The sequence below is a fragment of the Crinia signifera genome, chromosome 11, assembly GCF_055691185.1.
Source record: "Crinia signifera chromosome 11, ASM5569118v1, whole genome shotgun sequence".
Lineage (NCBI taxonomy): Eukaryota > Metazoa > Chordata > Amphibia > Anura > Myobatrachidae > Crinia > Crinia signifera.
Window position 1 is genome coordinate 54,401,656 of NC_139227.1, and position 25,232 is coordinate 54,426,887.

General features: G+C 48.6%; 1 protein-coding gene across 3 annotated transcripts in view; it reads left to right on the forward strand.

Annotated features, from left to right (window-relative positions):
- CALB2 (calbindin 2) overlaps positions 1–25,232 on the forward strand; it is a 234,397-nt gene that overhangs the window by 11,746 nt on the left and 197,419 nt on the right. Inside the window, exon 1 of one of the 3 annotated variants that reach the window (XM_083164867.1) lies at positions 5,182–5,344. The exons of 1 other annotated variant lie outside the window; for it this stretch is intronic. In XM_083164867.1, the coding sequence (XP_083020993.1) occupies positions 5,254–5,344 (91 nt within the window). In that variant the 5' untranslated portion in view covers positions 5,182–5,253. Of the gene's footprint in view, positions 1–5,181; positions 5,345–25,232 lie in introns of those variants that run through there. One more of the 3 variants, XM_083164865.1, reaches the window with a different exon arrangement.

The window sequence follows — 25,232 nt, forward strand, 5'->3', positions numbered from 1 at the left end:
AGAGATACATATAGCAGCTGTGAGTAGGATACGTGATGTCGGTGTGTAAGGGGTTAATCCCAGCTGACACTACGTAGGGGAGAGATACATATATAGCAGCTGTGAGGAGGAAACATGGTGTGGGTGTGTAAGGGGTTAACCCCAGCTGACACTATGTAGTAGAGAGATACATATAGCCGCTGAGGACGATCTAACGGTGTCCTTTAGTAAGGGGTTTATCCGAGATACATATATAACAGCTGTGAGGAGGATACATGGTGTGGGTGTGTTTGTGGTTAATCCCAGCTGACACTATGTAGGGGATATATATATAGCAGTGTGAGGAGGATACATGGTGTTGGTGTGTAAGGGGTTAATCCCAGCTGACAGTATGTAGTGGAGAGATACATATATAGCCGTTGTGAGGAGGATACTTGGTGTGGGTGTGTAAGAGGTTAACCCTAGCTGACACTATGTACGGGAGAGATACATATAGCAACTGTGAGGAGGATACATGGTGTGGGTGTGTAATGGGTTAATCCCAGCTGACACTATGTACGGGAGAGATACATAAATCAGCTGTGAGGAGGATACATGGTGTCGGTGTGTAAGGGGTTAATCACAGCTGACACAATGTAGGGGAGAGACATATAGCCGCTGTGAGGAGGATACGTGATCTCGGTGTGTAAGGGGTTAATCCCAGCTGACACTATGTAGGGGAGTGACATATAGCCGCTGTCAGGAGGATATGTGATCTTGGTGTGTAAAGGGTTAATCCCAATTGACACTATGTAGGGGAGAGATACATATAGTAGTGTGAGGAGTATACGTGATCTCGGTGTGTAAGAGGTTAATCCCATCTGACACTATGTAGGGGAGAGATACATATAGCTGCTGTGAGGAGGATACGTGGTGTCAGTGTGTGTGTGTGTGTGTGTAAGGGGTTAATCCCAGTTGACACTGGGTAAGGGAGAGACATATAGCGGCTGTAAGGAGGATACGTGGTTTTGGTGTGTAAGGGGTAAATCCCAGCTGACACTATATAGGGGAGAGATACATATAGCAGTGTGAGGAGGATACATGGTATCATTGTGTAAGGGGTTAATCCCAGCTGACATTATGTAGGGGATAGATACATATAGCGGCTGTGGGGAGGATACGTGGTGTGGGTGTGTAAGGGGTTAATCCCAGCTGACACTATGTAGGGGAGAGATACATATGTTGCAGCTGTGAGGGGGATACATGGTGTGGGTGTGTAAGGGGTTAATTCATGTTGACTCTATGTAGGGGAGAGATGCATATAGCAGCTGTGAGGAGGATACATGGTGTGGGTGTGTAAGGGGTTAACCCCAGCTGACACTATGTAGTAGAGAGATACATATAGCCGCTGAGGACAATATAACGGTGTCCTTTAGTAAGGGGTTTATCCCAGCTGATACTATGTGGGGGAGAGATACATATATAACAGCTGTGAGGAGGATACATGGTGTGGGTGTGTAAGGGGTTAATCCCAGCTGACACTATGTAGGGGATATATATATAGCAGTGTGAGGAGGATACATGGTGTTGGTGTGTAAGGGGTTAATCCCAGTTGACACTATGTAGTGGAGAGATACATATATAGCAGTTGTGAGGAGGATACTTGGTGTGGGTGTGTAAGAGGTTAACCCCAGCTGACACTATGTACGGGAGAGATACATATAGCAACTGTGAGGAGGATACATGGTGTGGGTGTGTAATGGGTTAATCCCAGCTGACACTATGTACGGGAGAGATACATAAATCAGCTGTGAGGAGGATACATGGTGTCGGTGTGTAATGGGTTAATCACAGCTGACACTATGTTGGGGAGAGATACATATAGCAGTGTGAGGAGGATACGTGATCTCGGTGTGTAAGGGGTTAATCCCAGCTGACACTATGTAGGGGAGAGACATATAGCCGCTGTCAGGAGGATACGTGATCTTGGTGTGTAAAGGGTTAATCCCAATTGACACTATGTAGGGGAGAGATACATATAGTAGTGTGAGGAGTATACGTGATCTCGGTGTGTAAGAGGTTAATCCCATCTGACACTATGTAGGGGAGAGATACATATAGCTGCTGTGAGGAGGATACGTGGTGTCAGTGTGTGTGTGTGTGTGTGTGTGTAAGGGGTTAATCCCAGTTGACACTGGGTAAGGGAGAGACATATAGCGGCTGTAAGGAGGATACGTGGTTTTGGTGTGTAATGGGTTAATCCCAGCTGACACTATGTAGGGGAGAGATACATATAGCAGCTGTGAGTAGGATACGTGATGTCGGTGTGTAAGGGGTTAATCCCAGCTGACACTACGTAGGGGAGAGATACATATATAGCAGCTGTGAGGAGGAAACATGGTGTGGGTGTGTAAGGGGTTAACCCCAGCTGACACTATGTAGTAGAGAGATACATATAGCCGCTGAGGACGATCTAACGGTGTCCTTTAGTAAGGGGTTTATCCGAGATACATATATAACAGCTGTGAGGAGGATACATGGTGTGGGTGTGTTTGTGGTTAATCCCAGCTGACACTATGTAGGGGATATATATATAGCAGTGTGAGGAGGATACATGGTGTTGGTGTGTAAGGGGTTAATCCCAGCTGACACTATGTAGTGGAGAGATACATATATAGCCGTTGTGAGGAGGATACTTGGTGTGGGTGTGTAAGAGGTTAACCCTAGCTGACACTATGTACGGGAGAGATACATATAGCAACTGTGAGGAGGATACATGGTGTGGGTGTGTAATGGGTTAATCCCAGCTGACACTATGTACGGGAGAGATACATAAATCAGCTGTGAGGAGGATACATGGTGTCGGTGTGTAAGGGGTTAATCACAGCTGACACAATGTAGGGGAGAGACATATAGCCGCTGTGAGGAGGATACGTGATCTCGGTGTGTAAGGGGTTAATCCCAGCTGACACTATGTAGGGGAGAGACATATAGCCGCTGTCAGGAGGATATGTGATCTTGGTGTGTAAAGGGTTAATCCCAATTGACACTATGTAGGGGAGAGATACATATAGTAGTGTGAGGAGTATACGTGATCTCGGTGTGTAAGAGGTTAATCCCATCTGACACTATGTAGGGGAGAGATACATATAGCTGCTGTGAGGAGGATACGTGGTGTCAGTGTGTGTGTGTGTGTGTGTGTGTGTGTGTGTGTGTGTGTGTGTGTGTAAGGGGTTAATCCCAGTTGACACTGGGTAAGGGAGAGACATATAGCGGCTGTAAGGAGGATACGTGGTTTTGGTGTGTAAGGGGTAAATCCCAGCTGACACTATATAGGGGAGAGATACATATAGCAGTGTGAGGAGGATACATGGTATCATTGTGTAAGGGGTTAATCCCAGCTGACATTATGTAGGGGATAGATACATATAGCGGCTGTGGGGAGGATACGTGGTGTGGGTGTGTAAGGGGTTAATCCCAGCTGACACTATGTAGGGGAGAGATACATATGTTGCAGCTGTGAGGGGGATACATGGTGTGGGTGTGTAAGGGGTTAATTCATGTTGACTCTATGTAGGGGAGAGATGCATATAGCAGCTGTGAGGAGGATACATGGTGTGGGTGTGTAAGGGGTTAACCCCAGCTGACACTATGTAGTAGAGAGATACATATAGCCGCTGAGGACAATATAACGGTGTCCTTTAGTAAGGGGTTTATCCCAGCTGATACTATGTGGGGGAGAGATACATATATAACAGCTGTGAGGAGGATACATGGTGTGGGTGTGTAAGGGGTTAATCCCAGCTGACACTATGTAGGGGATATATATATAGCAGTGTGAGGAGGATACATGGTGTTGGTGTGTAAGGGGTTAATCCCAGTTGACACTATGTAGTGGAGAGATACATATATAGCAGTTGTGAGGAGGATACTTGGTGTGGGTGTGTAAGAGGTTAACCCCAGCTGACACTATGTACGGGAGAGATACATATAGCAACTGTGAGGAGGATACATGGTGTGGGTGTGTAATGGGTTAATCCCAGCTGACACTATGTACGGGAGAGATACATAAATCAGCTGTGAGGAGGATACATGGTGTCGGTGTGTAATGGGTTAATCACAGCTGACACTATGTTGGGGAGAGATACATATAGCAGTGTGAGGAGGATACGTGATCTCGGTGTGTAAGGGGTTAATCCCAGCTGACACTATGTAGGGGAGAGACATATAGCCGCTGTCAGGAGGATACGTGATCTTGGTGTGTAAAGGGTTAATCCCAATTGACACTATGTAGGGGAGAGATACATATAGTAGTGTGAGGAGTATACGTGATCTCGGTGTGTAAGAGGTTAATCCCATCTGACACTATGTAGGGGAGAGATACATATAGCTGCTGTGAGGAGGATACATGGTGTCAGTGTGTGTGTGTGTGTGTAAGGGGTTAATCCCAGTTGACACTGGGTAAGGGAGAGACATATAGCGGCTGTAAGGAGGATACGTGGTTTTGGTGTGTAAGGGGTAAATCCCAGTTGACACTATGTAGGGGAGAGATACATATAGCAGTGTGAGGAGGATACATGGTATCATTGTGTAAGGGGTTAATCCCAGCTGACATTATGTAGGGGATAGATACATATAGCGGCTGTGGGGAGGATACGTGGTGTGGGTGTGTAAGGGGTTAATCCCAGCTGACACTATGTAGGGGAGAGATACATATGTTGCAGCTGTGAGGGGTATACATGGTGTGGGTGTGTAAGGGGTTAATTCATGTTGACTCTATGTAGGGGAGAGATGCATATAGCCGCTGTGAGGAGGATACATGCTGTTGATGTGTAAGGAGTTAATACCAGCTGACACTATGTAGGGGAGAGATACATATAGCAGTTTGAGGGGGGGATACATGGTGTGGGTATATAAGGGGTTAATCCCAGTTGTAGGGGAGAGATACATATAGCAGCTGTGAGGAGGATACGTGGTGTGGGTGTGTAAGGGGTTAATCCCAGCTGACACTATGTAGGGGAGAGATACATTGCAGTGTAAAACGGATACACGGTGCCGGTGTGTAAGGGGTTAATCCCAGCAGTGAGTGTAACCATGTCTGTCTGGCTGTGCCATGCACACACTACTCCTGTATATTAGAGTGCTGAGTATTGGGATACTAGCTCTGTGCTGCCCTCTATGGGTGAGTAGTGGGAGGTGCAGTGTGTCTGATGAGTATATATAAGCAGCGTTCAGCCAGGATCTGGGATCAGTGGAGACAGAGAGGACCCATCACTTGCTGCTGTCCCTGGAATTATGGCTCACAAGCAGCAGCCGCTGTACCTGCACCTGGCAGAGCTCACAGCCTCACAGTTCCTGGATATATGGAAGCACTATGACTCTGATGGTGAGTTCTGCCCAGGTGTGCTCCCTGCCTGCGCCCATGTGTGCTCCTTGCCTGCGCCTAGGTGTGCTCCCTGCCCTCCCCCAGGTGTGCTCCCTGCCTGTCCGCGCCCAGGTGTGCTCCCTGCCTGTCCGCGCCCAGGTGTGCTCCCTGCCTGTCCGCGCCCAGGTGTGCTCCCTGCCTGTCCGCGCCCAGGTGTGCTCCCTGCTCAAGCCCAGGTTTTTTTACTGCCTTCTGGCAGGTGTGCTCTCTGCAGGCGCTCAGGAGTACTTCCTGCCTGCGCCCAGGTTTGCTCCCTGCCTGTGCCCAGGTTTGCTCCCTGCCTGCGCCCAGGTTTGCTCCCTGCCTGCGCCCAGGTTTGCTCCCTGCCCGCCCCCGGGTGTGCTCCCTGCCTGTGGCCGGGTGTGCTCCCTGCCTGTGCTCTGTCTGCTTCTCTCTCTCTAACATACATTGAACCCATCTGACACTAGGCCATGCCACCCTGACCCCTCACAACCCCAGCTTCTCTCTCTCTCTGTAACATCCACTGAGCCCACATTATACTAGACCATGCCACCCTGACCACTCACATCCCCTGCTTCTCTCTCTATAACATACACTGATCTCGCTTGACACTAGACTGTGCCACCCTGACCACTCAAATCCCCAGGTTCTCTCTCTATACCGTACACTGAGCAAACCTGACACTAGGCCATGCCACCCTGACCACTCACATCCCCAGCTTCACTCTCTATAACATACACTGAGCCCACCTGACAGTAGACAGTTCCACCCTGACTACTCATATCCTCTGCTTCTCTCTTTAACATACACTGAGCACACCTGACACTAGACCGTGCCACCCTGACCACTCACATCTTTTGCTTCTCTCTATAACATACACTGTGCCCACCTGGCACTAGACTGTGCCACCCTGACCACTCACATCCTCAGCTTCTCTCTCTAACATCCACTGAGCCCACCTGACACTAGACCGTGCCACCCTGACCACTCACACCCTCAGTTTCTCTCTCTATAAAATACACTGAGCCCACCTGACACTAGACCGTGCCACCCTGACCACTCACATCCCCAGCCTCTCTCTATATCATACACTGAGCCCACCTGACACTAGACTGTGCCACCCTGACCACTCACATCCTCAGCTTCTCTCTCTAAAACATACACTGAGCCCATCTGACACTAAACCGTGCCACCCTGACCACTCACATCCCCAGCCTCTCTCTCTATAACATACAATGATCTCACCTGACACTAAACCATGCCACCATGACCACTCACATCCCCAGTGTCTCTCTATATCATACACTGAGCCCACCTGACACTAGACTGTGCTACCCTGACCACTCACATCCTCAGCTTCTCTCTCTAAAACATCCACTGAGCCCACCTGACACTAGACCGTGCCACCCTGACCACTCACACCCTCAGTTTCTCTCTCTATAAAATACACTGAGCCCACCTGACACTAGACCGTGCCACCCTGACCACTCACATCCCCAGCCTCTCTCTCTATAACATACAATGATCTCACCTGACACTAAACCATGCCACCCTGACCACTCACATCCCCAGTGTCTCTCTATATCATACACTGAGCCCACCTGACACTAGACTGTGCCACCCTGACCACTCACATCCCCAGCCTCTCTCTCTATAACATACAATGATCTCACCTGACACTAAACCATGCCACCATGACCACTCACATCCCCAGTGTCTCTCTATATCATACACTGAGCCCACCTGACACTAGACTGTGCCACCCTGACCACTCACATCCTCAGCTTCTCTCTCTAAAACATACACTGAGCCCATCTGACACTAGACCGTGCCACCCTGACCACTCACATCCCCAGCCTCTCTCTTTATAACATACAATGATCTCACCTGACACTAAACCATGCCACCATGACCACTCACATCCCCAGTGTCTCTCTATATCATACACTGAGCCCACCTGACACTAGACTGTGCCACCCTGACCACTCACATCCCCAGCCTCTCTCTCTATAACATACAATGATCTCACCTGACACTAAACCATGCCACCATGTCCACTCACATCCCCAGTGTCTCTCTATATCATACACTGAGCCCACCTGACACTAGACTGTGCCACCCTGACCACTCACATCCTCAGCTTCTCTCTCTAAAACATACACTGAGCCCATCTGACACTAGACCGTACCACCCTGACCACTCACATCCCCAGCCTCTCTCTCTATAACATACAATGATCTCACCTGACACTAAACCTTGCCACCATGACCACTCACATCCCCAGCCTCTCTCTCTATAGCATACACTGAGCCCACCTGACACTACACCTTACCACCTGACCACTCACATTCTCTGCTTCTCTCTAGAACATCCACTGAGCCCATCTGACACTAGACTGTGCCACCCTAACCACTCACATCCCCAGCTTCTTTCTCTATTGCATACACTGAGCCCACCTGACACTAGACCGTGCCACCCTGACCACTCACATCCCCAGTGTCTCTCTATATCATACACTGAGCCCACCTGACACTAGACGGTGCCACCCTGACCACTCACATCCTCAGCTTCTCTCTCTAAAACATCCACTGAGCGAACCTGACACTAGACCGTGCCACCCTGATCACTCACACCCTCAGTTTCTCTCTCTATAAAATACACTGGGCCCACCTGACACTAGACCGTGCCACCCTGACCACTCACATCCCCAGCTTCTCTCTCTATAACATACACTGAGCCCATCTGACACTAGACCGTGCCACCCTGACCACTCACATCCCCAGCCTCTCTCTCTATAGCATACACTGAGCCCACCTGACACTACACCTTGCCACCTGACCACTCACATCCTCTGCTTCTCTCTAGAACATCCACTGAGCCCATCTGACACTAGACTGTGCCACCCTAACCACTCACATCCCCAGCTTCTCTCTCTATAGCATACACTGAGCCCACCTGACACTACACCGTGCCACCCTGACCACTCACATCCCCTGCTTCTCATTCTATAACATCCACTGAGCCCACCTGACACTAGACTGTGCCACCCTGACCACTCACATCCCCAGCTTCTCTCTCTATACCATACCTCCCAACATGAGCCTCTCCAGGAGGGACACAATGCTCTGCTCCTGGACTTCCCTCATAATATATGATTGCCATCACCTGTTTCACACAGGTTAATTGATGAGAAAGGTGCTTCAACACAGGTAATGGCAATCATTAATTAAGGGAGAAGTCTGACATTAGACCATGCCACCCTTACCACTAGGGTGAACAACTCATCCCTTTAATCCGGGACACATATTAATTACACAGGTTCTGTGGCAGTTTAAAACCAGGTGAAATGGAGTCTTCAAGTGTGGCAGTTTAAAACCAGGTGAAAGCCAGCCGCAGAACCTGTGTAATTAATATGTGTGCCGGATTAAAGGGATGAGTTGGTCACCCTACTTACCACTCATATTCCCAGCTTCTCTCTCTATAACATGCACTGAGCCCATCTGACACTAGATCATGCCACTATGACCAGTGGCGTAACTAGATATCAGCAGGCCCCACAGCAAACATTTGTATGGGCCCCCCATGTACAGCCAATGGTGAAAAAATATATAACACATTTAACTTAGACAGGAAAGTGGGCCCCTTTGAGCTCTGGGCCCCGTAGCAGCTGCACTCCCTGCAACTATGGTAGTTATGCCCTTGACCAATCACATCCCCTGCTTTCCTCTCTATAGCATACACTGAGCCCACCTGACACTAGACCGTGCCACCATGACCACTCACATCCCCTGCTTCTCTCTCTATAATACCCCTTTTACACCGCCGAAAAATCCGGGTCAGCGGCGGGTCAGACCCGGATCACCGTTGCGGTGTAAATAGGGTATATCTGTGTCCATTTACAGGGGTCCTCTACCCAGGTCCTGACCTGGGTAGAACCCGGATAGGACCCGTGTAAATGCTGGTATAAATGGTCCCGCTGCGGGTCCAGGCACCCGCAGTGGGTCCACAGCGTGCAGCGCTGGGAAAGCTGTGCCAAGCTGCTGCGGGAGGGGGGGTCCCTGCACCCGCTGAGGGGAGGGGGGGGGGTACCTGTCAGACTGAGGTCAATGTGCTGCGCCGCCGCTGTCCCCACGTGCTGGGAGGAGGGGGGTGTCTGCAGCTGCTGAGGGGAGGTGGGGGTACCGGTCAGCCTGAGGGATAATGTGCGCCGCTGCTGCTGTAACTCCCCCCGGCAGCCGGTCCCTGCGGCGAATAGACAGTCAGTGTCGGCGGTCCCTCCAGCGCATGGGAACTAGTACTAGTTCCCATGCGCTGGAGGGACCCCCGGCACTGACTGTACATTCGCTGCAGGAACTTTGCAGCTGCGGGGGGAGCACCCGGGGACAGCGGCGGTGGCGCACATCGACCTCAGTCTGACAAGTACCCCCACCTCCCCTCAGCAGCTGCAGACACCCCCCTCCGACCTCAGGCTGACAGGTACCCCCTCAGCAGCCGCAGGGCCCCCCTCCTCCCAGCACCCGGGGACAGCTTCCCCCATCTACCCCCTCAAAAATGTTATTCAAGTAGTAGTAATATATATATATATATATATATATATATATAACCAGCAGGAAGAAAGGCGGCACTCTCACAGACTTGTAGTAAAGTTTAAAAGTCCTTTATTGCAGCGGTCCTACGCCGTTACGGAGTTACCTCCGTCATCAGGGACACAAATGCATTAACAAAACATAGGCAATAAATACCCATACACACATAAAAAACCCTCCCCCCATGTGTCCACACCGATTGGCTGTGCACTCACCATCCCCCACCAGCATCATGACACACACCTGTCCAGCCTGCACTGCTCAGGCATCACCTGGCACGCTGCAGTGTAAAGAACAGGCCCCTCTCACTGACCTGTACTTCCACATCACGTGACCGGGTGGCCTTCACTATGCAATTGGATAGAACCGGCGCGTGTCATCAACGCGAGACAGGGAGCTTCTGCACACAGCACAAACGGTTCCTATGGAAACAAATAACAAACACATTACATATAATAAAAACGCTGATACAACAGCGATCGCAGAATATAAAATATAAAAATGGAAAAACCGCATATACATGAGACTCAATATGTAGTAAACACCCACATTCTTATGGGATATAGCATCTGTAGCTATTAATACTTTCTAAATGCATCAATCAGCAATTTAAAGAGACATAACACTAGAAAACATGAGTATACATAATAATAATAAATGAATAAGGCATGTAACATATGACAAAATAAATACAGCAAGATCACATAACACCCTCCAATACAGGATGGTCAAATGAAACACTGGAGCCCCAGCGTCTCATTTAACCCCCCAGGGGACATAGTCCCCAGAGAGAAAATCCAGCGACTCTCTCTCTGGAGCAAAATTTTATTTCTATTACCCCCTCTGATGGGCAAAGGTATATGGTCAATAATCATTGTCCGTATACTTGAAATATTATGTTTGAATTGTAAACAGTGGCGAGCCACGGGTTGGTCACTATGTCCGCTGGACTGAGCCTGATGTATGGCTGACCTATGTTGGGCCATGCGCTCCCGAAAAGTGCGCTGGGTCTTCCCAACATAGGTCAGTCCACAGGGGCAGGTCAAAGTGTAAATGATGTAAGTGGAGGTGCAAGTGAGGGGAAATTTTATCTGGATTTTATTCCCTTTGTGGGGATGAGTAAAAAAACTTCCCACTGACATAGACCTGCACGTGGTACACCCCAAACAGCGAAAACAACCATTCTTCCTAGATAGGAAGTTTTTTTGGCCAGAAATGGTTTTGTCCCATCCTGTGATGTCATACTTAACAATTCTGTCTTTAATACTACTACCCCTAGTGTAACTGGGTAACACCCTGGAATCATGTAATAACGGTAACTCACTATCAGTAGATAACATGGGCCATAATTCTTTGACTTTCCTGGTTTTACTTTCTGACCCAACTGAATAGCGGTTAACCCAGGGCACCCGTTTGTTATCCTTATTAGTGGGCGGCAGTATCTTTGGACTCAGAAGTTGTTCACGAGGCATAAGTGACACTTTGTCTTTTAAGATGTTCAACTCACTTCTAGGGTATCCTCTATTGACAAACTTTTCTACCATAGCTTGTAAAGCCATAGGAACCTCCTCAGGGTTTGATGTTATCCTTTTAACCCGCAATAATTGCGAATATGGTAATCCCTTGCGTAGAGGGGTGGGATGAAAGCTTTCATTTCTCAATAGTGTGTTCCTGTCTGTCGCTTTCACGAAAAGGGAGGTGCTGATAGCAGCCCCCCTTCTCATGATTGCGACATCCAGGAACTCCACCCGTTCAGTATTCATGGTATGAGTGAACCTGACCACACTGTCACTGTGGGCATGGTCCTCAAACACCTGGTTCAAGCTTTCAACATCCTCACCCCAAAAAATTAAGAGGTCATCGATGTAACGTTTATACAGCAACACCTCCGACCTGAGGTTGCCATCCCTGAAAAACATATTTTGCTCCACGTGGTGCATGAAGGCATTGGCATATGCCGGGGCCACTGCGGACCCCATGGCACAGCCTGCCACCTGTAAGTAATATTTGCCCTCGAAGAGGAAGTAATTTTTAGTTAGTATGAAGGTTAACAAGACCACGAAAAAGTCAATCGGGGGACCAATGTATTCCACATCATTAGAAATCAAAGAGCGCACCGCCTCTACACCTGCACCGTGTGGGATGCAGGTGTAGAGGCTAGTGACATCAGCTGTACACATCACACAATTTCCTTCAAGGACACTCTGTCCTGAAAGAGAGTCAAGGATCAATAGTAAATCAGTAGTATCTCTCAAATATGAATTCAATCTTTGGACACATGGATTCAAGATGGTGTCCAAATATACCGCTACCGGGTGCATCAAGGACCCCCTGGATGATATAATTGGTCGTCCCGGAGGATGCAGAGGGTCCTTATGCACCTTCGGTAGGGTATAAAACAATGGCACTACAGGGTGCTCAACCATCAAAGCCTGTTTCAACTCTACATCAATATACCCATCTCTAACAGCAGCATTAAGTATTACATCTAATTCTTGCTTAAATGCTATAGTGGGATTTTTATCAAGCAGAATATAAGTCCTGGCATCACTCAACTGTTTTAAGCATTCAGCTCTATAGTCCTGAAGATCTTGAACAATAACCGCACCCCCCTTATCCGCATTGCGAATAATCACATCCCTCCTTTTAGACAGACTGTCCAAAGCCAATTGCTGTGGCCTGGAAAGATTGTACCTGGTGTGAGTGCGGGCTGGTTCTTCCATGCCCAATCGATCCACCATCCGTGTAAAAGTTCTCACTGAGGGATTGATTGAAGGGGGGTCGAACCTTGAACGGGGTATGATCTTTTTTAGCTGTTCAGGTAAGATGACTTTCTCAGATGCTGATGCAGAAGGAGCAGATTTGCCAAAATGTTCTTTTAAACGTAGTGTCCGATGGAGCTTATAAGTGTCCACCTTCCACTGGAATGCATCTGCTTTCACAGTTGGAACAAACGATAGTCCTTTTGCTAGGACCTCCACCTCTGTTGTTGACAATGGTACCTTGGATAGGTTAAAGACTAGGCTTTGACTTTCCTCGGCGGGCGAGTGCTTGCTCTGACGGCGGTTTTGGCCTGCCCTCCTCGTCCTCTTCCGATACGTCTTGTCGCTGCCGTCCCAGTTACGCCTAAAGGGACACCTGCAGCATTGGAAGTCGAACAGGAGGACTCACTCTCGCTTTGAGAGGTGCTTGATCCTTGATTGGAGTGTTGAAACCTATATGGCTCGCGTCTTCCATAATTAGGTCGACCTCCATCTTGGAAATTGCCGGCATTGAGCCATGGGTACACCCTCCTTTGATCGTAATCAAGCTGAACCTTCTTTACTTTCTCTTTCTTAAAGGCGATAAGATCACGCTTGTATTTATCCATCTGGTTCTTTTTTTATGTGTGTATGGGTATTTATTGCCTATGTTTTGTTAATGCATTTGTGTCCCTGATGACGGAGGTAACTCCGTAACGGCGTAGGACTGCTGCAATAAAGGACTTTTAAACTTTACTACAAGTCTGTGAGAGTGCCGCCTTTCTTCCTGCTGGTTATTTTGGATCCTAGAGCTCCCTGGAAGGCACCGCAGCAAGATATTTGTATCACAAGCAGAGTGCCGGGTAATACTGTTTCCTATATATATATATTTATCACCACGCACCTTGACAAAGGGGGACGACCCCCGAAACGTTGGATGCTTGTTGCCACAATACAAAACTTTGATTGAAGACCCCAGTCTTTTTTTCTCGTATATATATATATATATATATATATATATATATATATATATATATATATATATATATATATATATATATATATTATATTTAAATATATATATATATATATATTTTATATTATATATATTTTATACCCCCTTGGCAACGAGCAAGCATTTTTAAGGAAAGGCAGGGCTGACCCAGGTTAAGTGTAAATGGTGCAGACCCAGGTCCGAAGTGCTGTGTAAATGGGGTATAAAGCAGGGTCAGACCCTGGAAACTCCAGCGTTCAAAGACCAGGGTCCGAACAGGGTTTTTGGTGTAAAAGGGGTATAACATACTCAGGGCTCACCTGACACTAGACTGTGCCACCCTGACCCATACCTCCCCAACATGACCCTCTCCAGGAGGCATAGGCGAATCTAGAAATATGGTAATGGGTGGTCCCAGACTCAATCACCCAGCATGTGCGACTATTGCGCGGCGAAGCCGCACAGCGAAAAGGGGGCGTGGTCTCATGGAAAGGAGGCGTGGCATCACAAAAAGGGGCGTGCATTTACACATAGCCATGCCCATGCCACACGCCATGCCCATTACACATTTTAGCAAACTCCATAATACCCATTACACATAAAGCCACACGCCATAATGCCAATTACACATAAGTCCATAACGCCCATTACACATTGTGCCACACATCATGATGCCCATTGCATACTACAGTAGGAGCAAGTTTCATCTTTGCTCCTTTGGCCATGGCTATTCTATTGTTCTCAGCTGCAATACGTATTGTATTGCAGCTGAGAACAATAGAATAGCCATGGCTAGCCATGAGCAAAGGAGCAAAGATGAAACTTGCTCCTACTGTATATAACAAACTATAATGCCCATTACATATTTGACACATAAGTGCCACTTACCTACATGCTCATTGCTAGGGGGTTCTTACTTGATGCCAGGGGCTTCATGCTCGATGCCAGGGGCTTTGTGCTCGATGCCAAGGGGGCTTCATGCTCATTGCCAAGGGGGAATACATGCTTGTTGCCAAGAGGGCATATACTGTACGTCCCGCATACTCCGAGCAGGTAATGCAGGGCTGAGCAGTGTCCTGCAAATGCCAGAGGGTGTACTATATGGCATCCGGGCCTGGATTCCTAGGGATCCTGTTGAACTTCTATCTTCAGGTAACTGCCCCAGGTAACTATATCCCTCCTTCTCCTACTACCCCATGTAACTGCTGCTTGACATTGTACTAGTCTACTACCTCAGATAATTGCTTCTTCTGCTACTAGCACCCCATGTAACTATTGCTTCTACAGGGTGGGACTGGGGCATCCCTGATCACAAGCACCTGAGTCCTGACCTGCTCTAAGTAAACTGAAAGAGGTACAGTGGCAGCCACCTGCTGCTGATAGTGCCAACTCTGAGCGCTCACCTGGGTCAGCTCAAGGGTCCTCCAGCCCTCCTTCTGTAACTGGCAGGGCTGCAGAGAGGATAGGGCAGTTGCTTTTTAATAGCGTACTGTCGGGAGCGTTGGGATCCCGTCACATTGACTCAAACACACGTATGCAGCGTGCCCGGCTGTTCCATGACTACTAGCCACTAGATGCACCGCTGCAATGTTTATTTATGCTAGCAGCACCTGGCCCCTGCAGTCCTATGTTCAGCACTTTCCGGCCTAATTAGGACTTGGAGGAAACACAAAGGTGAGATTCCTGGATCATGTATCCGTCTTCTCTCTGCCGTTTGATGTCTGATAGACATTCTTTCTAGAACTAAACAGAGCAGAACAATGTCTGACATAATTACCCCAGACCATCATAGGGGTCCCTCACCCCCATACTCCTGACCATCATAGGGGTCCCTCTCCCAAATACCGCAGACCATCATAGGGGTCCCTCACCCCCCATACCATCAAAGGGGTACCTCACCCCCTTACCCCAGACCATCATAAGGGGTCCCTCACCCCTATACCCCAGACCATCATAGGGGTCCCTCACCACCATTCCATCAAAGGGGTCCCTCACCCCGAGACCATCATAGGGGTCCCTCACCACCATTCCATCAAAGGGGTCCCTCACCCCCAGACCATCGTAGGGGTCCCTCACCCCCATGCACCAGACCATCTCTTAATGCAGCCTAACCCTCAGCTTGCAGCCTGGCTCTAAACATTCCCTCTAGTGCCTAAACCTAACTAACGTACCCCACGTCCAAAACCTAACCCCCCCCCCCCGCAGCCTGATGCCTCCGAGCACATCCCCGCCCATCCTCCCTTCACCCCTGGTAGCCGCGGCGCGCACAGTTTGGGAACCGCTGCCGCTGGCAAAGAAGCAGCTCTGTCGATATCTTCAATACTCCCGCTGGAGCTTGCGGCCGGCAGCCAATCAGGAGCGGCATTGGTGGTATTGGTGGCCGCTCCTAATTGGCTGCCGGCGGTCCAGTGGGAGCATTGAAGATATCGACGGGGGCGGAGCTGCTGCGGCAGTGCGGCTATGTTTAGAAGTTAAAAAGGAATTGTAAACAGTCGGGCAGCGCACAGCCCTTTTCTGCCCGGCTGTAATTTTTTTTTTTATTGTGTGTGCGGCGGTCTAATGGGTGGTCCGGTGCACCCCCGGACCACCCCCTAGATTCGCCTATGCCAGGAGGGACACATTACTCTGCTACTGGACTTTCCTTTAATGCAGGGCTCGACAAACCCTGGTCGCCAGGTCGCCATGGCGACCAGATTCTCCTTGCTGGCGACCAGATCCTGTAGGTGGTGTGGTCTGCTAAGGAGATGTCATAGGACGTGGCAGTGTCTCTTTGTTCCTGCCTACGCTCCTTTTATAACATTTGTAGCCAAAATACCCCAGTGTATCTGCTCCAGCAGACAATAGTTAGCCCCTCCGTAGCCGAACCCCTCGCAGCATCTGGGTAGATCCTTGTGAGCAGTGTTCCGCTCTCAGACGCCGGGGCCTGACACACGTAATGAAGCCACGCCCCCAATTTCCGGAAGCTGCATATGTGTCGGCGCGGCTCTTCCAAACCTTCAGCCAGCGCACCCACCTGCAATGCTGAGGAAGTGAGCGATGATGAGGCGACAGGGCAGGCGACTTGCTAGAGCGGGCAACTCTGCTGCTGGTGAGTGGCGGCAGTTAGAGATGTGGCGTCCATGACTGCCCCGGTCGTCAGTGTGGAGTCAGCACTGACGCCAATAGGACGGCCGGGCAGCAGAGGAAGTGCTGGTCCCACAGGATGGAAGGTGCTCTGCAGGGAAGGTGAGCGCCGGGGGACAGCGGGACTATGTAGCCCGGTAACCCCAGGCAGCTCACCAGACCAGACTGCAGCAGCTGAGTGCAGGCTGGGCTTTGGCGGTGGGCAGCTCTCTTCTCCCCTGCACTCCCACTGAAGAAGGTGATCAGGGAGAGACACCATGCCCACTGCACCGCTGGGCTGTCCCATCCCTGGCTGTAATCTGTTCATGTGCGGCGGCAGATGGTGCCCCTGTCCCCCTGTCTGTGTGCAGAGCACTAGCCAATGGGTGACTAGGCGGAAGGTGCCCACAGGGGGTAGGGTGCACGGAGGGTGTCCAGAAAGTAGGACCGATATTTGGGGCGATGGATGCAGGCCGTTGGCAGCGTCACAGGCTACTCGAATGTGTCTCACTGGCTTACAGGGGACTACATATTTTAGGCTCTCCCCCAGCAACGACTGACTAGCAGGAGATATTTGCCCCACCTGCATACCCAGACCATGCCACTCTGCATGGATCCTGCCCCAGCCCATACCTACCCGCCTCAGGCCAGGTCCCCTCCTGTAACACGTAAAGTGCATCGGGACTGTATGGAGAAAGAGAAGAGTCGGGACGGAGAAGGAGAGGAATCAGGACTGGAGGGGAGGAGGATCACCATTTTAAATCTTTCTCTGACCTAGTATTGAAATGAGCAATCATTAATGTAAACTAAATTATTATCATTATGTGCTGCTGCAAGATATCATCATTATGTGCTGCTGCTGAGATAAGATATATATATATATATATATATATTGCATTTCTAGAATTAAGTAATTTTGGGGGGGGGGGGGGGGGGGGGGGTGATTTAGTATTTTAGTTTGTCTGGCTCCTACACTTTCATGCTGGCTCCTAGATTTTAGACAAATTTGTCGAGCCCTGCTTTAATGTATGATTACCATCACCTGTGTTAAACAAGTTAATTGATAAGAAAGGTGCTTCACCACAGGTGATGGTAATCACACATTAAGATGGGAAGTCCAGGAGCAGAGCAATGTGTCCCTCCTGGAGAGGGTTGTTGGGAGGTATGCTGAGCACTCATATACCCAGCTTCTCTCTCTAAAACATACACAGGGCTCACTTGACGACAGGACAAGGGGCGAAGTATTGAAAGCTGGCAGATAGCGGTCTGCGAGCACCAGGGTGGCAATGATCTAGGCATCTGGCGGGAAGAGACTTCAGTTTGCTTTTGATAACAAATTCTTCTCACTGTCATCAAATACGTCATTAAGCTTAGACAAAACACGGCCAGTCGGCCATGCATCCACCATTGGACCAGTTAACACCATCTGAAGATTACATTAACCTGCTGCATCCTGTGGGTTATACTTCACATAGGTACCCTGCAAGAGTCCTGCTTCACCTTGAGCCATACTTGCCTACCTGACCCTTTCCATGCGGGAGAAAATGCTCCGTTCCTGTGCTTCCCTGGTAATGTATGATTGCCAGCACCTGTGGGGAGCTAGGTAAAGGTGTTTCCCCACAGGTGCTGGCAATCATACATTACCAGGGAAGTCCAGGAGCAGAGCATTTTCTCCCGCATGGAGAGGGTCAGGTAGGCAAGTATGCCTTGAGCACATCACAAGGACATCAGCCGCTGACACCACCAGTATAATCGTATATAGCATTGCATTCTGTATACTAATATCGCAGTCAGATACCAATGCAATTGTACAGTAGGTCCCTAACTGAGTCAGACTTATAACTGCCCCCTGGTTTGAGCAGGGCAGCCACCTATGTCTGGGTGGGGGAAAGAGGTGATATAACATTAGAAGTTCTTAGTTCAGCCTTATGTGTTTTATATTAATCCTGAGAGTGAGTGAACTTGAGAACTGGACTCGTTAACGCTGTTCTGTGGAACCTGGGACCTCACCCCTTTTTGATTTAAAAAGCAGATATTTATTGTACATAAAGGGGGAAGTTTACTAACAAAATAAAAATTGTATAAAATAGGCGTATTCGTATACAAAAATACACTTATTTTATACATTTACTATGCCGAAAATACATTCATTTGTATTCATGGCACATTCGTATTTACGAATGCAAACATATTTGCCATCGAAAGAATATGAATAGGAATCGCCATTCAAAAGAACGGTGATTCCTAATTTATGAAGCGGCCGTATGTAATATACGGCTGCTAATTACCGGCAATTAGAGGGATCCGGACGCTAATTGCCGGTAAAATACACCTGGAAAATTTTCAGGCATATTTGGCAGAAGCCTGTACGGATCAGTCAGATCCGTGCAGGTTTCAGTGTAAAAAAAGACAAAATATATAAATAATGAAAAAAATGGCATTGCCCCCCCCCCTCATGGGCATAACCAGCCCCAGGCTCAAAGAGCCGGTCTTGGTTTTAAAAAATCAGAGAGCAAGCCAAATAGGGGTTCCCCGTATTTTTTACAACCAGCAACAGGCCCAAGGGACGGTCCTGGTTCCCAAAATATGGGGGACAAAACGACTAGGGGTCCCCAGTATTTTAAGAACCAGCATCAGGCCCAACCAGCCAGCAGGGTAATGCCACAGCCAGGGGGAGACCTTTTTTTTTTTTTTACAAGTCCCCCGGCCAAAGCATTACCGGTCATCCTGGGTAGGGATCCTGGGAAAGTAGGGACCCCCCAATGAAGGGATTCCCCCCCTCCATAATTTACCTACACAGACTGAAGCCTGGGACTGTCTCCGGTGGCCCTGGGCTGTGGCCACCGGGCTGATGATTGTGTAAAAATAGAAAGCAACTATTGGGTTCTGCTGTGGAACCCATAAGTCCCAGCAAGCCTACACCGCATGCAGGGACTTAGAGAACCACAAGTCCCAGCATGCGGCCCATTAATGGGCTTGCTGGGACTCTTAGTTCAACAGCAGAACCAATAGTTAAATAAATACACACTGGCACCAGAAAAATAAAACTTTATTACATTCAGAGCCCATTTATCCAGAAACGTACCTATCTTGACACGGTAGGTACTTCTCCATCTATCCGATGGTCCTGAAGAAATCCAGTATGGGTACCTATGGAAGGAAACCATACTTGCCAGGGTCCTCCAGCGTAGATCAAGTCCGCTTCGTTCCAAGTAGCATCCACGGTCTTGGCAAAACAAAAAACGACCACTGTGACACCCGCGGACTATCTAAAGGCGATGCGGGATGTGTGTTTACATCCGGTGTCTCCTCCCTAATACCGCTTTTGGCCGCCTAGCGGCCAATCAGGAGTCACTAGGCCACTAACATTACGGTATACAAGGCTATAGGTGTGGGGGGTAGGGGGGACACATATAAGGGGAGGGCAATAAATAGAATGACATTGTGAAGTGAGGGGGAAGGGGCCAAAGTCTGTTTAAAACATTTTAAACAAGGTGAAAGGACCAGGAGAAAGGGGGTTTAGTTCTCTTCTTCCTCAGGGCTATCCCTAATGGAATGGTCTCTGAGCAGGCTGTGAACAAGCCGGCAGCAGTCCTGGATAGACATTCTCTCCCTCCTCAGTATGAGATGATTTCTGGCAAACCACAAAGTGTCCTTAACACAGTTTATAAGGTGTCAGGCTTCCTGGGTCGCCCCATACATGTGGGTGCTGGAGAATAGTCCATACAATATTAAAAGTTAAGAAAAACAGTTCCTGGGCACAGAATCTTTGAATTCAGGGGTAGATTTATTAAGTTCGGTGAAGTGATAAACTGTTTTTTATCACTGACCAATCAGCTCCTACCTGTCATTTTTCAAACCAAGCCTATAACTTCACAGGTAGGAGCTGATTGGCCGGTGATAAAAACCAGACACTTTATCACTTCACAGAGCTTCATAAATCTACCCCACAGTCTCTAGAACATCCAACAACTGTGCATAGGCACAGCCCCAGAAGAGGTCCATAGATGTTTCCTCGTGTACGAAGCACCAGGGACAATGTATCTAAATCTAACTCTCTCTGCACAAGTAACATCTACCCCACCCCATAGTTTTGTTCATCTAAGAAGGAATTTACCAGAATAAGGCCCAGAATTATGGAGTAGTCCAGTTTTAAGGGATGGAGCTGTCCCACTTAAGGGTTCTCCACATTGGTAGGAGGAAGAAGCAGGACATGGAGTTCCCCGCAGAGCGGGTACAAGTGTCAATTAAAGTTCTGCGGATACAGTTACATGCAAAGAAGGCTCTCAGCATAGTTGGAATGTCTGGAATGCCTTTGCCGCCTTTGAGTCGATCTTTGTACATAACAATCTGCTTCACTCTGTCCATTTTGGAGCCCCAGATAAAGTGGAAAATGGCCCATGTGATGGCCTTGCAAATTGTGGCCAGGCCTGTGCGGGGTACTGAAGAACTGGAAGAATCTCATTCCACAGCACAAGGGTTTTCTTATTTTAAGGTCTCTGAGACTCCACAGTCCAAGTTTTTGATGCATTGTCATCAATCTTTCATCCTAGTACATCAGGGCAGCTCCATCTCCACTGAACCAGACACCCAGGATTTTGATAAGGTCTGGATTAACGTCAAATGGGAATGAAGCAGAGGACGACAGGTTCCACTTTCCGAAGAGCATAGCCTCTGATCTCTGGATTTTGCCTGATGGATACAGCAAAGAGCTCTATAACACAAACAACAAGAAGAAGTGAAAGAGGGCAGCCTTGTCTGACCCTGGACAATACCGGAAAGGGATCAGTCTTCCAGCCATTCGCCAACACCAAGCTGTGAATGTCAAGGTACATCAGGTCCGGGCCAATGAGGTCCCACAGGGCAACATAAAGCTCTGCTGGGAGACTATCACTGCCCGGGGCCGTGCTTTGCCTAAAAGATTTAGTGGCAGAGAGCATCTCCCCAACGCTAATGAAGCGTTCATGGCTCATCTACCTGCAGGATCAATAGGGTTAGTGGTACCTGACAGGAACTTATCCACCTCATTGTTGTCTGTAGTCTAAGGGGAGTAGAGTTTGCTGTAGTAGTCATAGAAGACTTTCATCACGCCCTCCTTCCCCTGTCTGGGGATGCCATTCTCATCTTGCAGCTCGGTCAGGGGCATATAGCCAGAGTAGAGTTTCCTGAAAAAGAAAGAAGAACATTTCCCACCCTTCTCCAGATTCTAAAACTTTGAGGAGGATTCCATATGCATCGTTTTCCATTCCAAAGTGCCTTTTTAGGCTGTTTTTGGTCTGGTCTAGGTCGTCCTTCACGTCCCAGCCGTACTGCTGGAGGTCCACCAGGGACTGGAGCTCACGCTGCATTTTTTGAGGTTCCTCTTACAGTAGCATGCCTGGATATGCCCTTTGACTTGAAAGACACTGTGAATGCTAGATTTGACATATTCCCACCAGTCAGACATACAGTCAAAATAACATTTGTCATTCGTCCATGTGATGTAGGCATCCTTACGCTCAGCCAGTATTTCCTCCCTATTCAGCAGGGCACAGTTTAAATTCCAGGAACCTGGGCCAGATGGAAAACCATGGCCCAGAATCCCTGGGAAAAGAATGGCCCTGTGGTCAGAGGTCATGGGACCTGATCCCTGTGCTAGTTGCTTCTGCTTGGCATATGTCTGCCAAGCACAGGATCCATGGATGGTGGAGTAAGTTCCATGGATGGACAGGAGTAAGCATGAGAGAGTCACTGGTATCTGAGAGGGACGGTACAAGATGAGTGCTGGGAGATTACAGTCTATAGAGGAGGAGAGAATCTGTAGAATGGGTGAATGATAGGTGATGTGGGAGAGTACAGGTGAGGTAGGTAGACGAGCTGTGGGTGTGGGGTTCGGGATGGGTCAGAAGATGGTGGTAAAGGTGTGGGGAGAGATGAAAGCAATGTGGCGGGGGCGGGTCAGACACTCGCACACTATGTAATAATTATGGAGGGGGGGTACAGGCGCCAGGCAGTGGTGCAGCCCCTAATCCCAGAGCCTGCAGTGTGCTTCTGGCATAGTACCAGAATGTCTCTGCATGTATCCTGATGCCTCACTGTACAGCACTACGTAATATGGTAAGAAAGATACTAATAGGGTGATTCAGACCAGTGCTGGTTGCTTTAGCCACCACTGGGAATTTATGCCAATGCTGCCCACCGGCTGCTGCTGTTATCCGCCACCATACTCAATATTAGGATCATTGGTCAGACATTGTGTGCGTGTGGGATGCTGGTATACAGGTGGTCTGGCAGCATACAGTGGGCTGCATGGGGTCTGGTGGTATACAGGTGGTCTGCATGTTGGTCTGGTGCGGTGGCATACAGTCTGGCATCATGTTGATGGTCTGCATGTGGTTTAGCTGCTTACAGGTGGTCTGCATGTCGTCTAGCTGCATACAGGTGGTCTGCGTGTGGTCTAGCTGCAAACATGTGGGCTGCATGTGGTCTAGCTGCATACATGTGGTCTGCTTGTAGTCTAGTGGCATACAGGTGGCCTGCCTGTGGGTCTGGTTGTGTGCCGGTGAGCTGGCGGCATGACGTTGGTTTGCAAATGATTTGGTGGTACACAGGGGATCTGTGGGTGGTCAGGCGTTGTGTTTATGAGAGCACTGAAGCCAGTGTTATATTTACGTATTACTTCCCTAGCCTGTCCCTGCCACTACAGCGGTCCTTCCCACCAGCCCCAATCACCTCTCTTGCAGCTGCTTCCTGCTTGTAGAGCCCCCCAAGCTGGTGTTTACCTGTTTATTTGCAGTAACAGGTTTGTAAAAAGGCATCCGGTCCCTGAGGAAAAAGAGAAGTCACCAGAGATTCTCCCTCCAGGGAAATCTTATTCTTCTGGATATTACAGAATAAACAACAGCACAGAGCAGCCAAGCCCATAATAACCTGCCCAATGTACCTGCCAGTTGTGCTGTGTATGCACCCCCCTCACCCTTCCCTGCGTGCATGCCTCTCACCCACTTATATCCTGTTATATCCCTGTCCCCAACCTGCGCTCCCCTCACCCTCTTATTCCCCATTAATACCTCTTACCCTGTCCCAGGTCTGAAAACCCTGTACCCAGTACTATTCTTTCTGGAAAAATAGGTTCAGAAACTCCAGGTCTGGGGGTGGATCAATGAAATAAATACAAAAAAAACCATATAATTGAGAGAGGGAGGGAGAGATAAATGTATATATTGTATTTTTTTTTTTTTAACTTCAATTATTTATTTGATTTTACAAAAAAAAACATATAAAATACTGACATTTAACATTCACTACAATAACAACAAAAACAACAACATACATAGGTACATCCAATTTTTTCCCCATTATACTTAATGGTTAATAATATTTATCTCCTCCGCGATCTGGATATGGTGGGGAGCCTGGACCACTTTTATTTATCCGGCTGTCCCGACTCTAATTCTAGCTAGCCTTGTCTCGGTGGTTCAGGGAATCTGCAAGGCTTAACAAACTAACTGCCCCGTTTAGATTTCCTACAGGGTGTTTCAACGGGGTGTAGATCAAGTAGACCTATAATATTGGTCCATTAGATTTTGCGTTTTTCTCTCAGATGATCTCAACCTCAATAGCAGTTTTAAATATATTATGTGATGTATTGTGATCTATAGTGGTGAACATTTAGTGATAATTTGCCATCGTTGTGTTCATTAAACTAATCCGTGTTCTAGCGATATCTATAACATATAAAAGGTGAGTTCGGTTGATATCTACTTAGTGGTGATTATTATCCGGATAAAAAGCGGATATTAACCAGAGGTGCTAAATTTGGTGAAATTTACTTAACGTGTTATGAGAGATATATACGTGTTTTTCGTGTTTAATAATGTAATTGACCAGTGACTTCCAGCTATTTAAATCTGGGGCTTTATTCGACATCCAAGTCCTGCCGATTATCACCTTCGCTATAGAGCATAAGCTGTTTATATAGATTCTTTCATTTACTGGGCTTCTACCTCCAACAATGCCCAGAATACAACACTTAAAAGAAAGGATCTCCCTAGGTATTCCCGTAGCTACTATAGCTTGTATAACTTGGTTCCAAAAATCAGCGACCAATCTACACTTCCAAAGTAGGTGAATGAATGTACCGGGGAAGAAAATACATTTAGGGAAGTTAGACGAGGTTCTCCCTGCAAATTTCACTAATTTCGTGGCAGACATACAGATGGAGCTGGCCTTATTATTGCTGGCGGAGCGCCAGGACCGTGTCCCTGGCGATCCGCCAGCAATCTGGCGCTCTGGCTGAATGAGACGCTCGTGCGTCTCAATAGCCGGGCGGCGAGGCGGCGCGGCGGGTGCAGTCCTGCCCGTCTCCAGCTTCAGGGAGACGGGCAGGGCTGCGGGGGGCTGCGGGGGGGCGGTGTGGACCGGCGGGGACCCGGGGAAGCCGGCGGGGACCCGGGCAAAAGCACCGTCGGAACGGGACGCGCGTG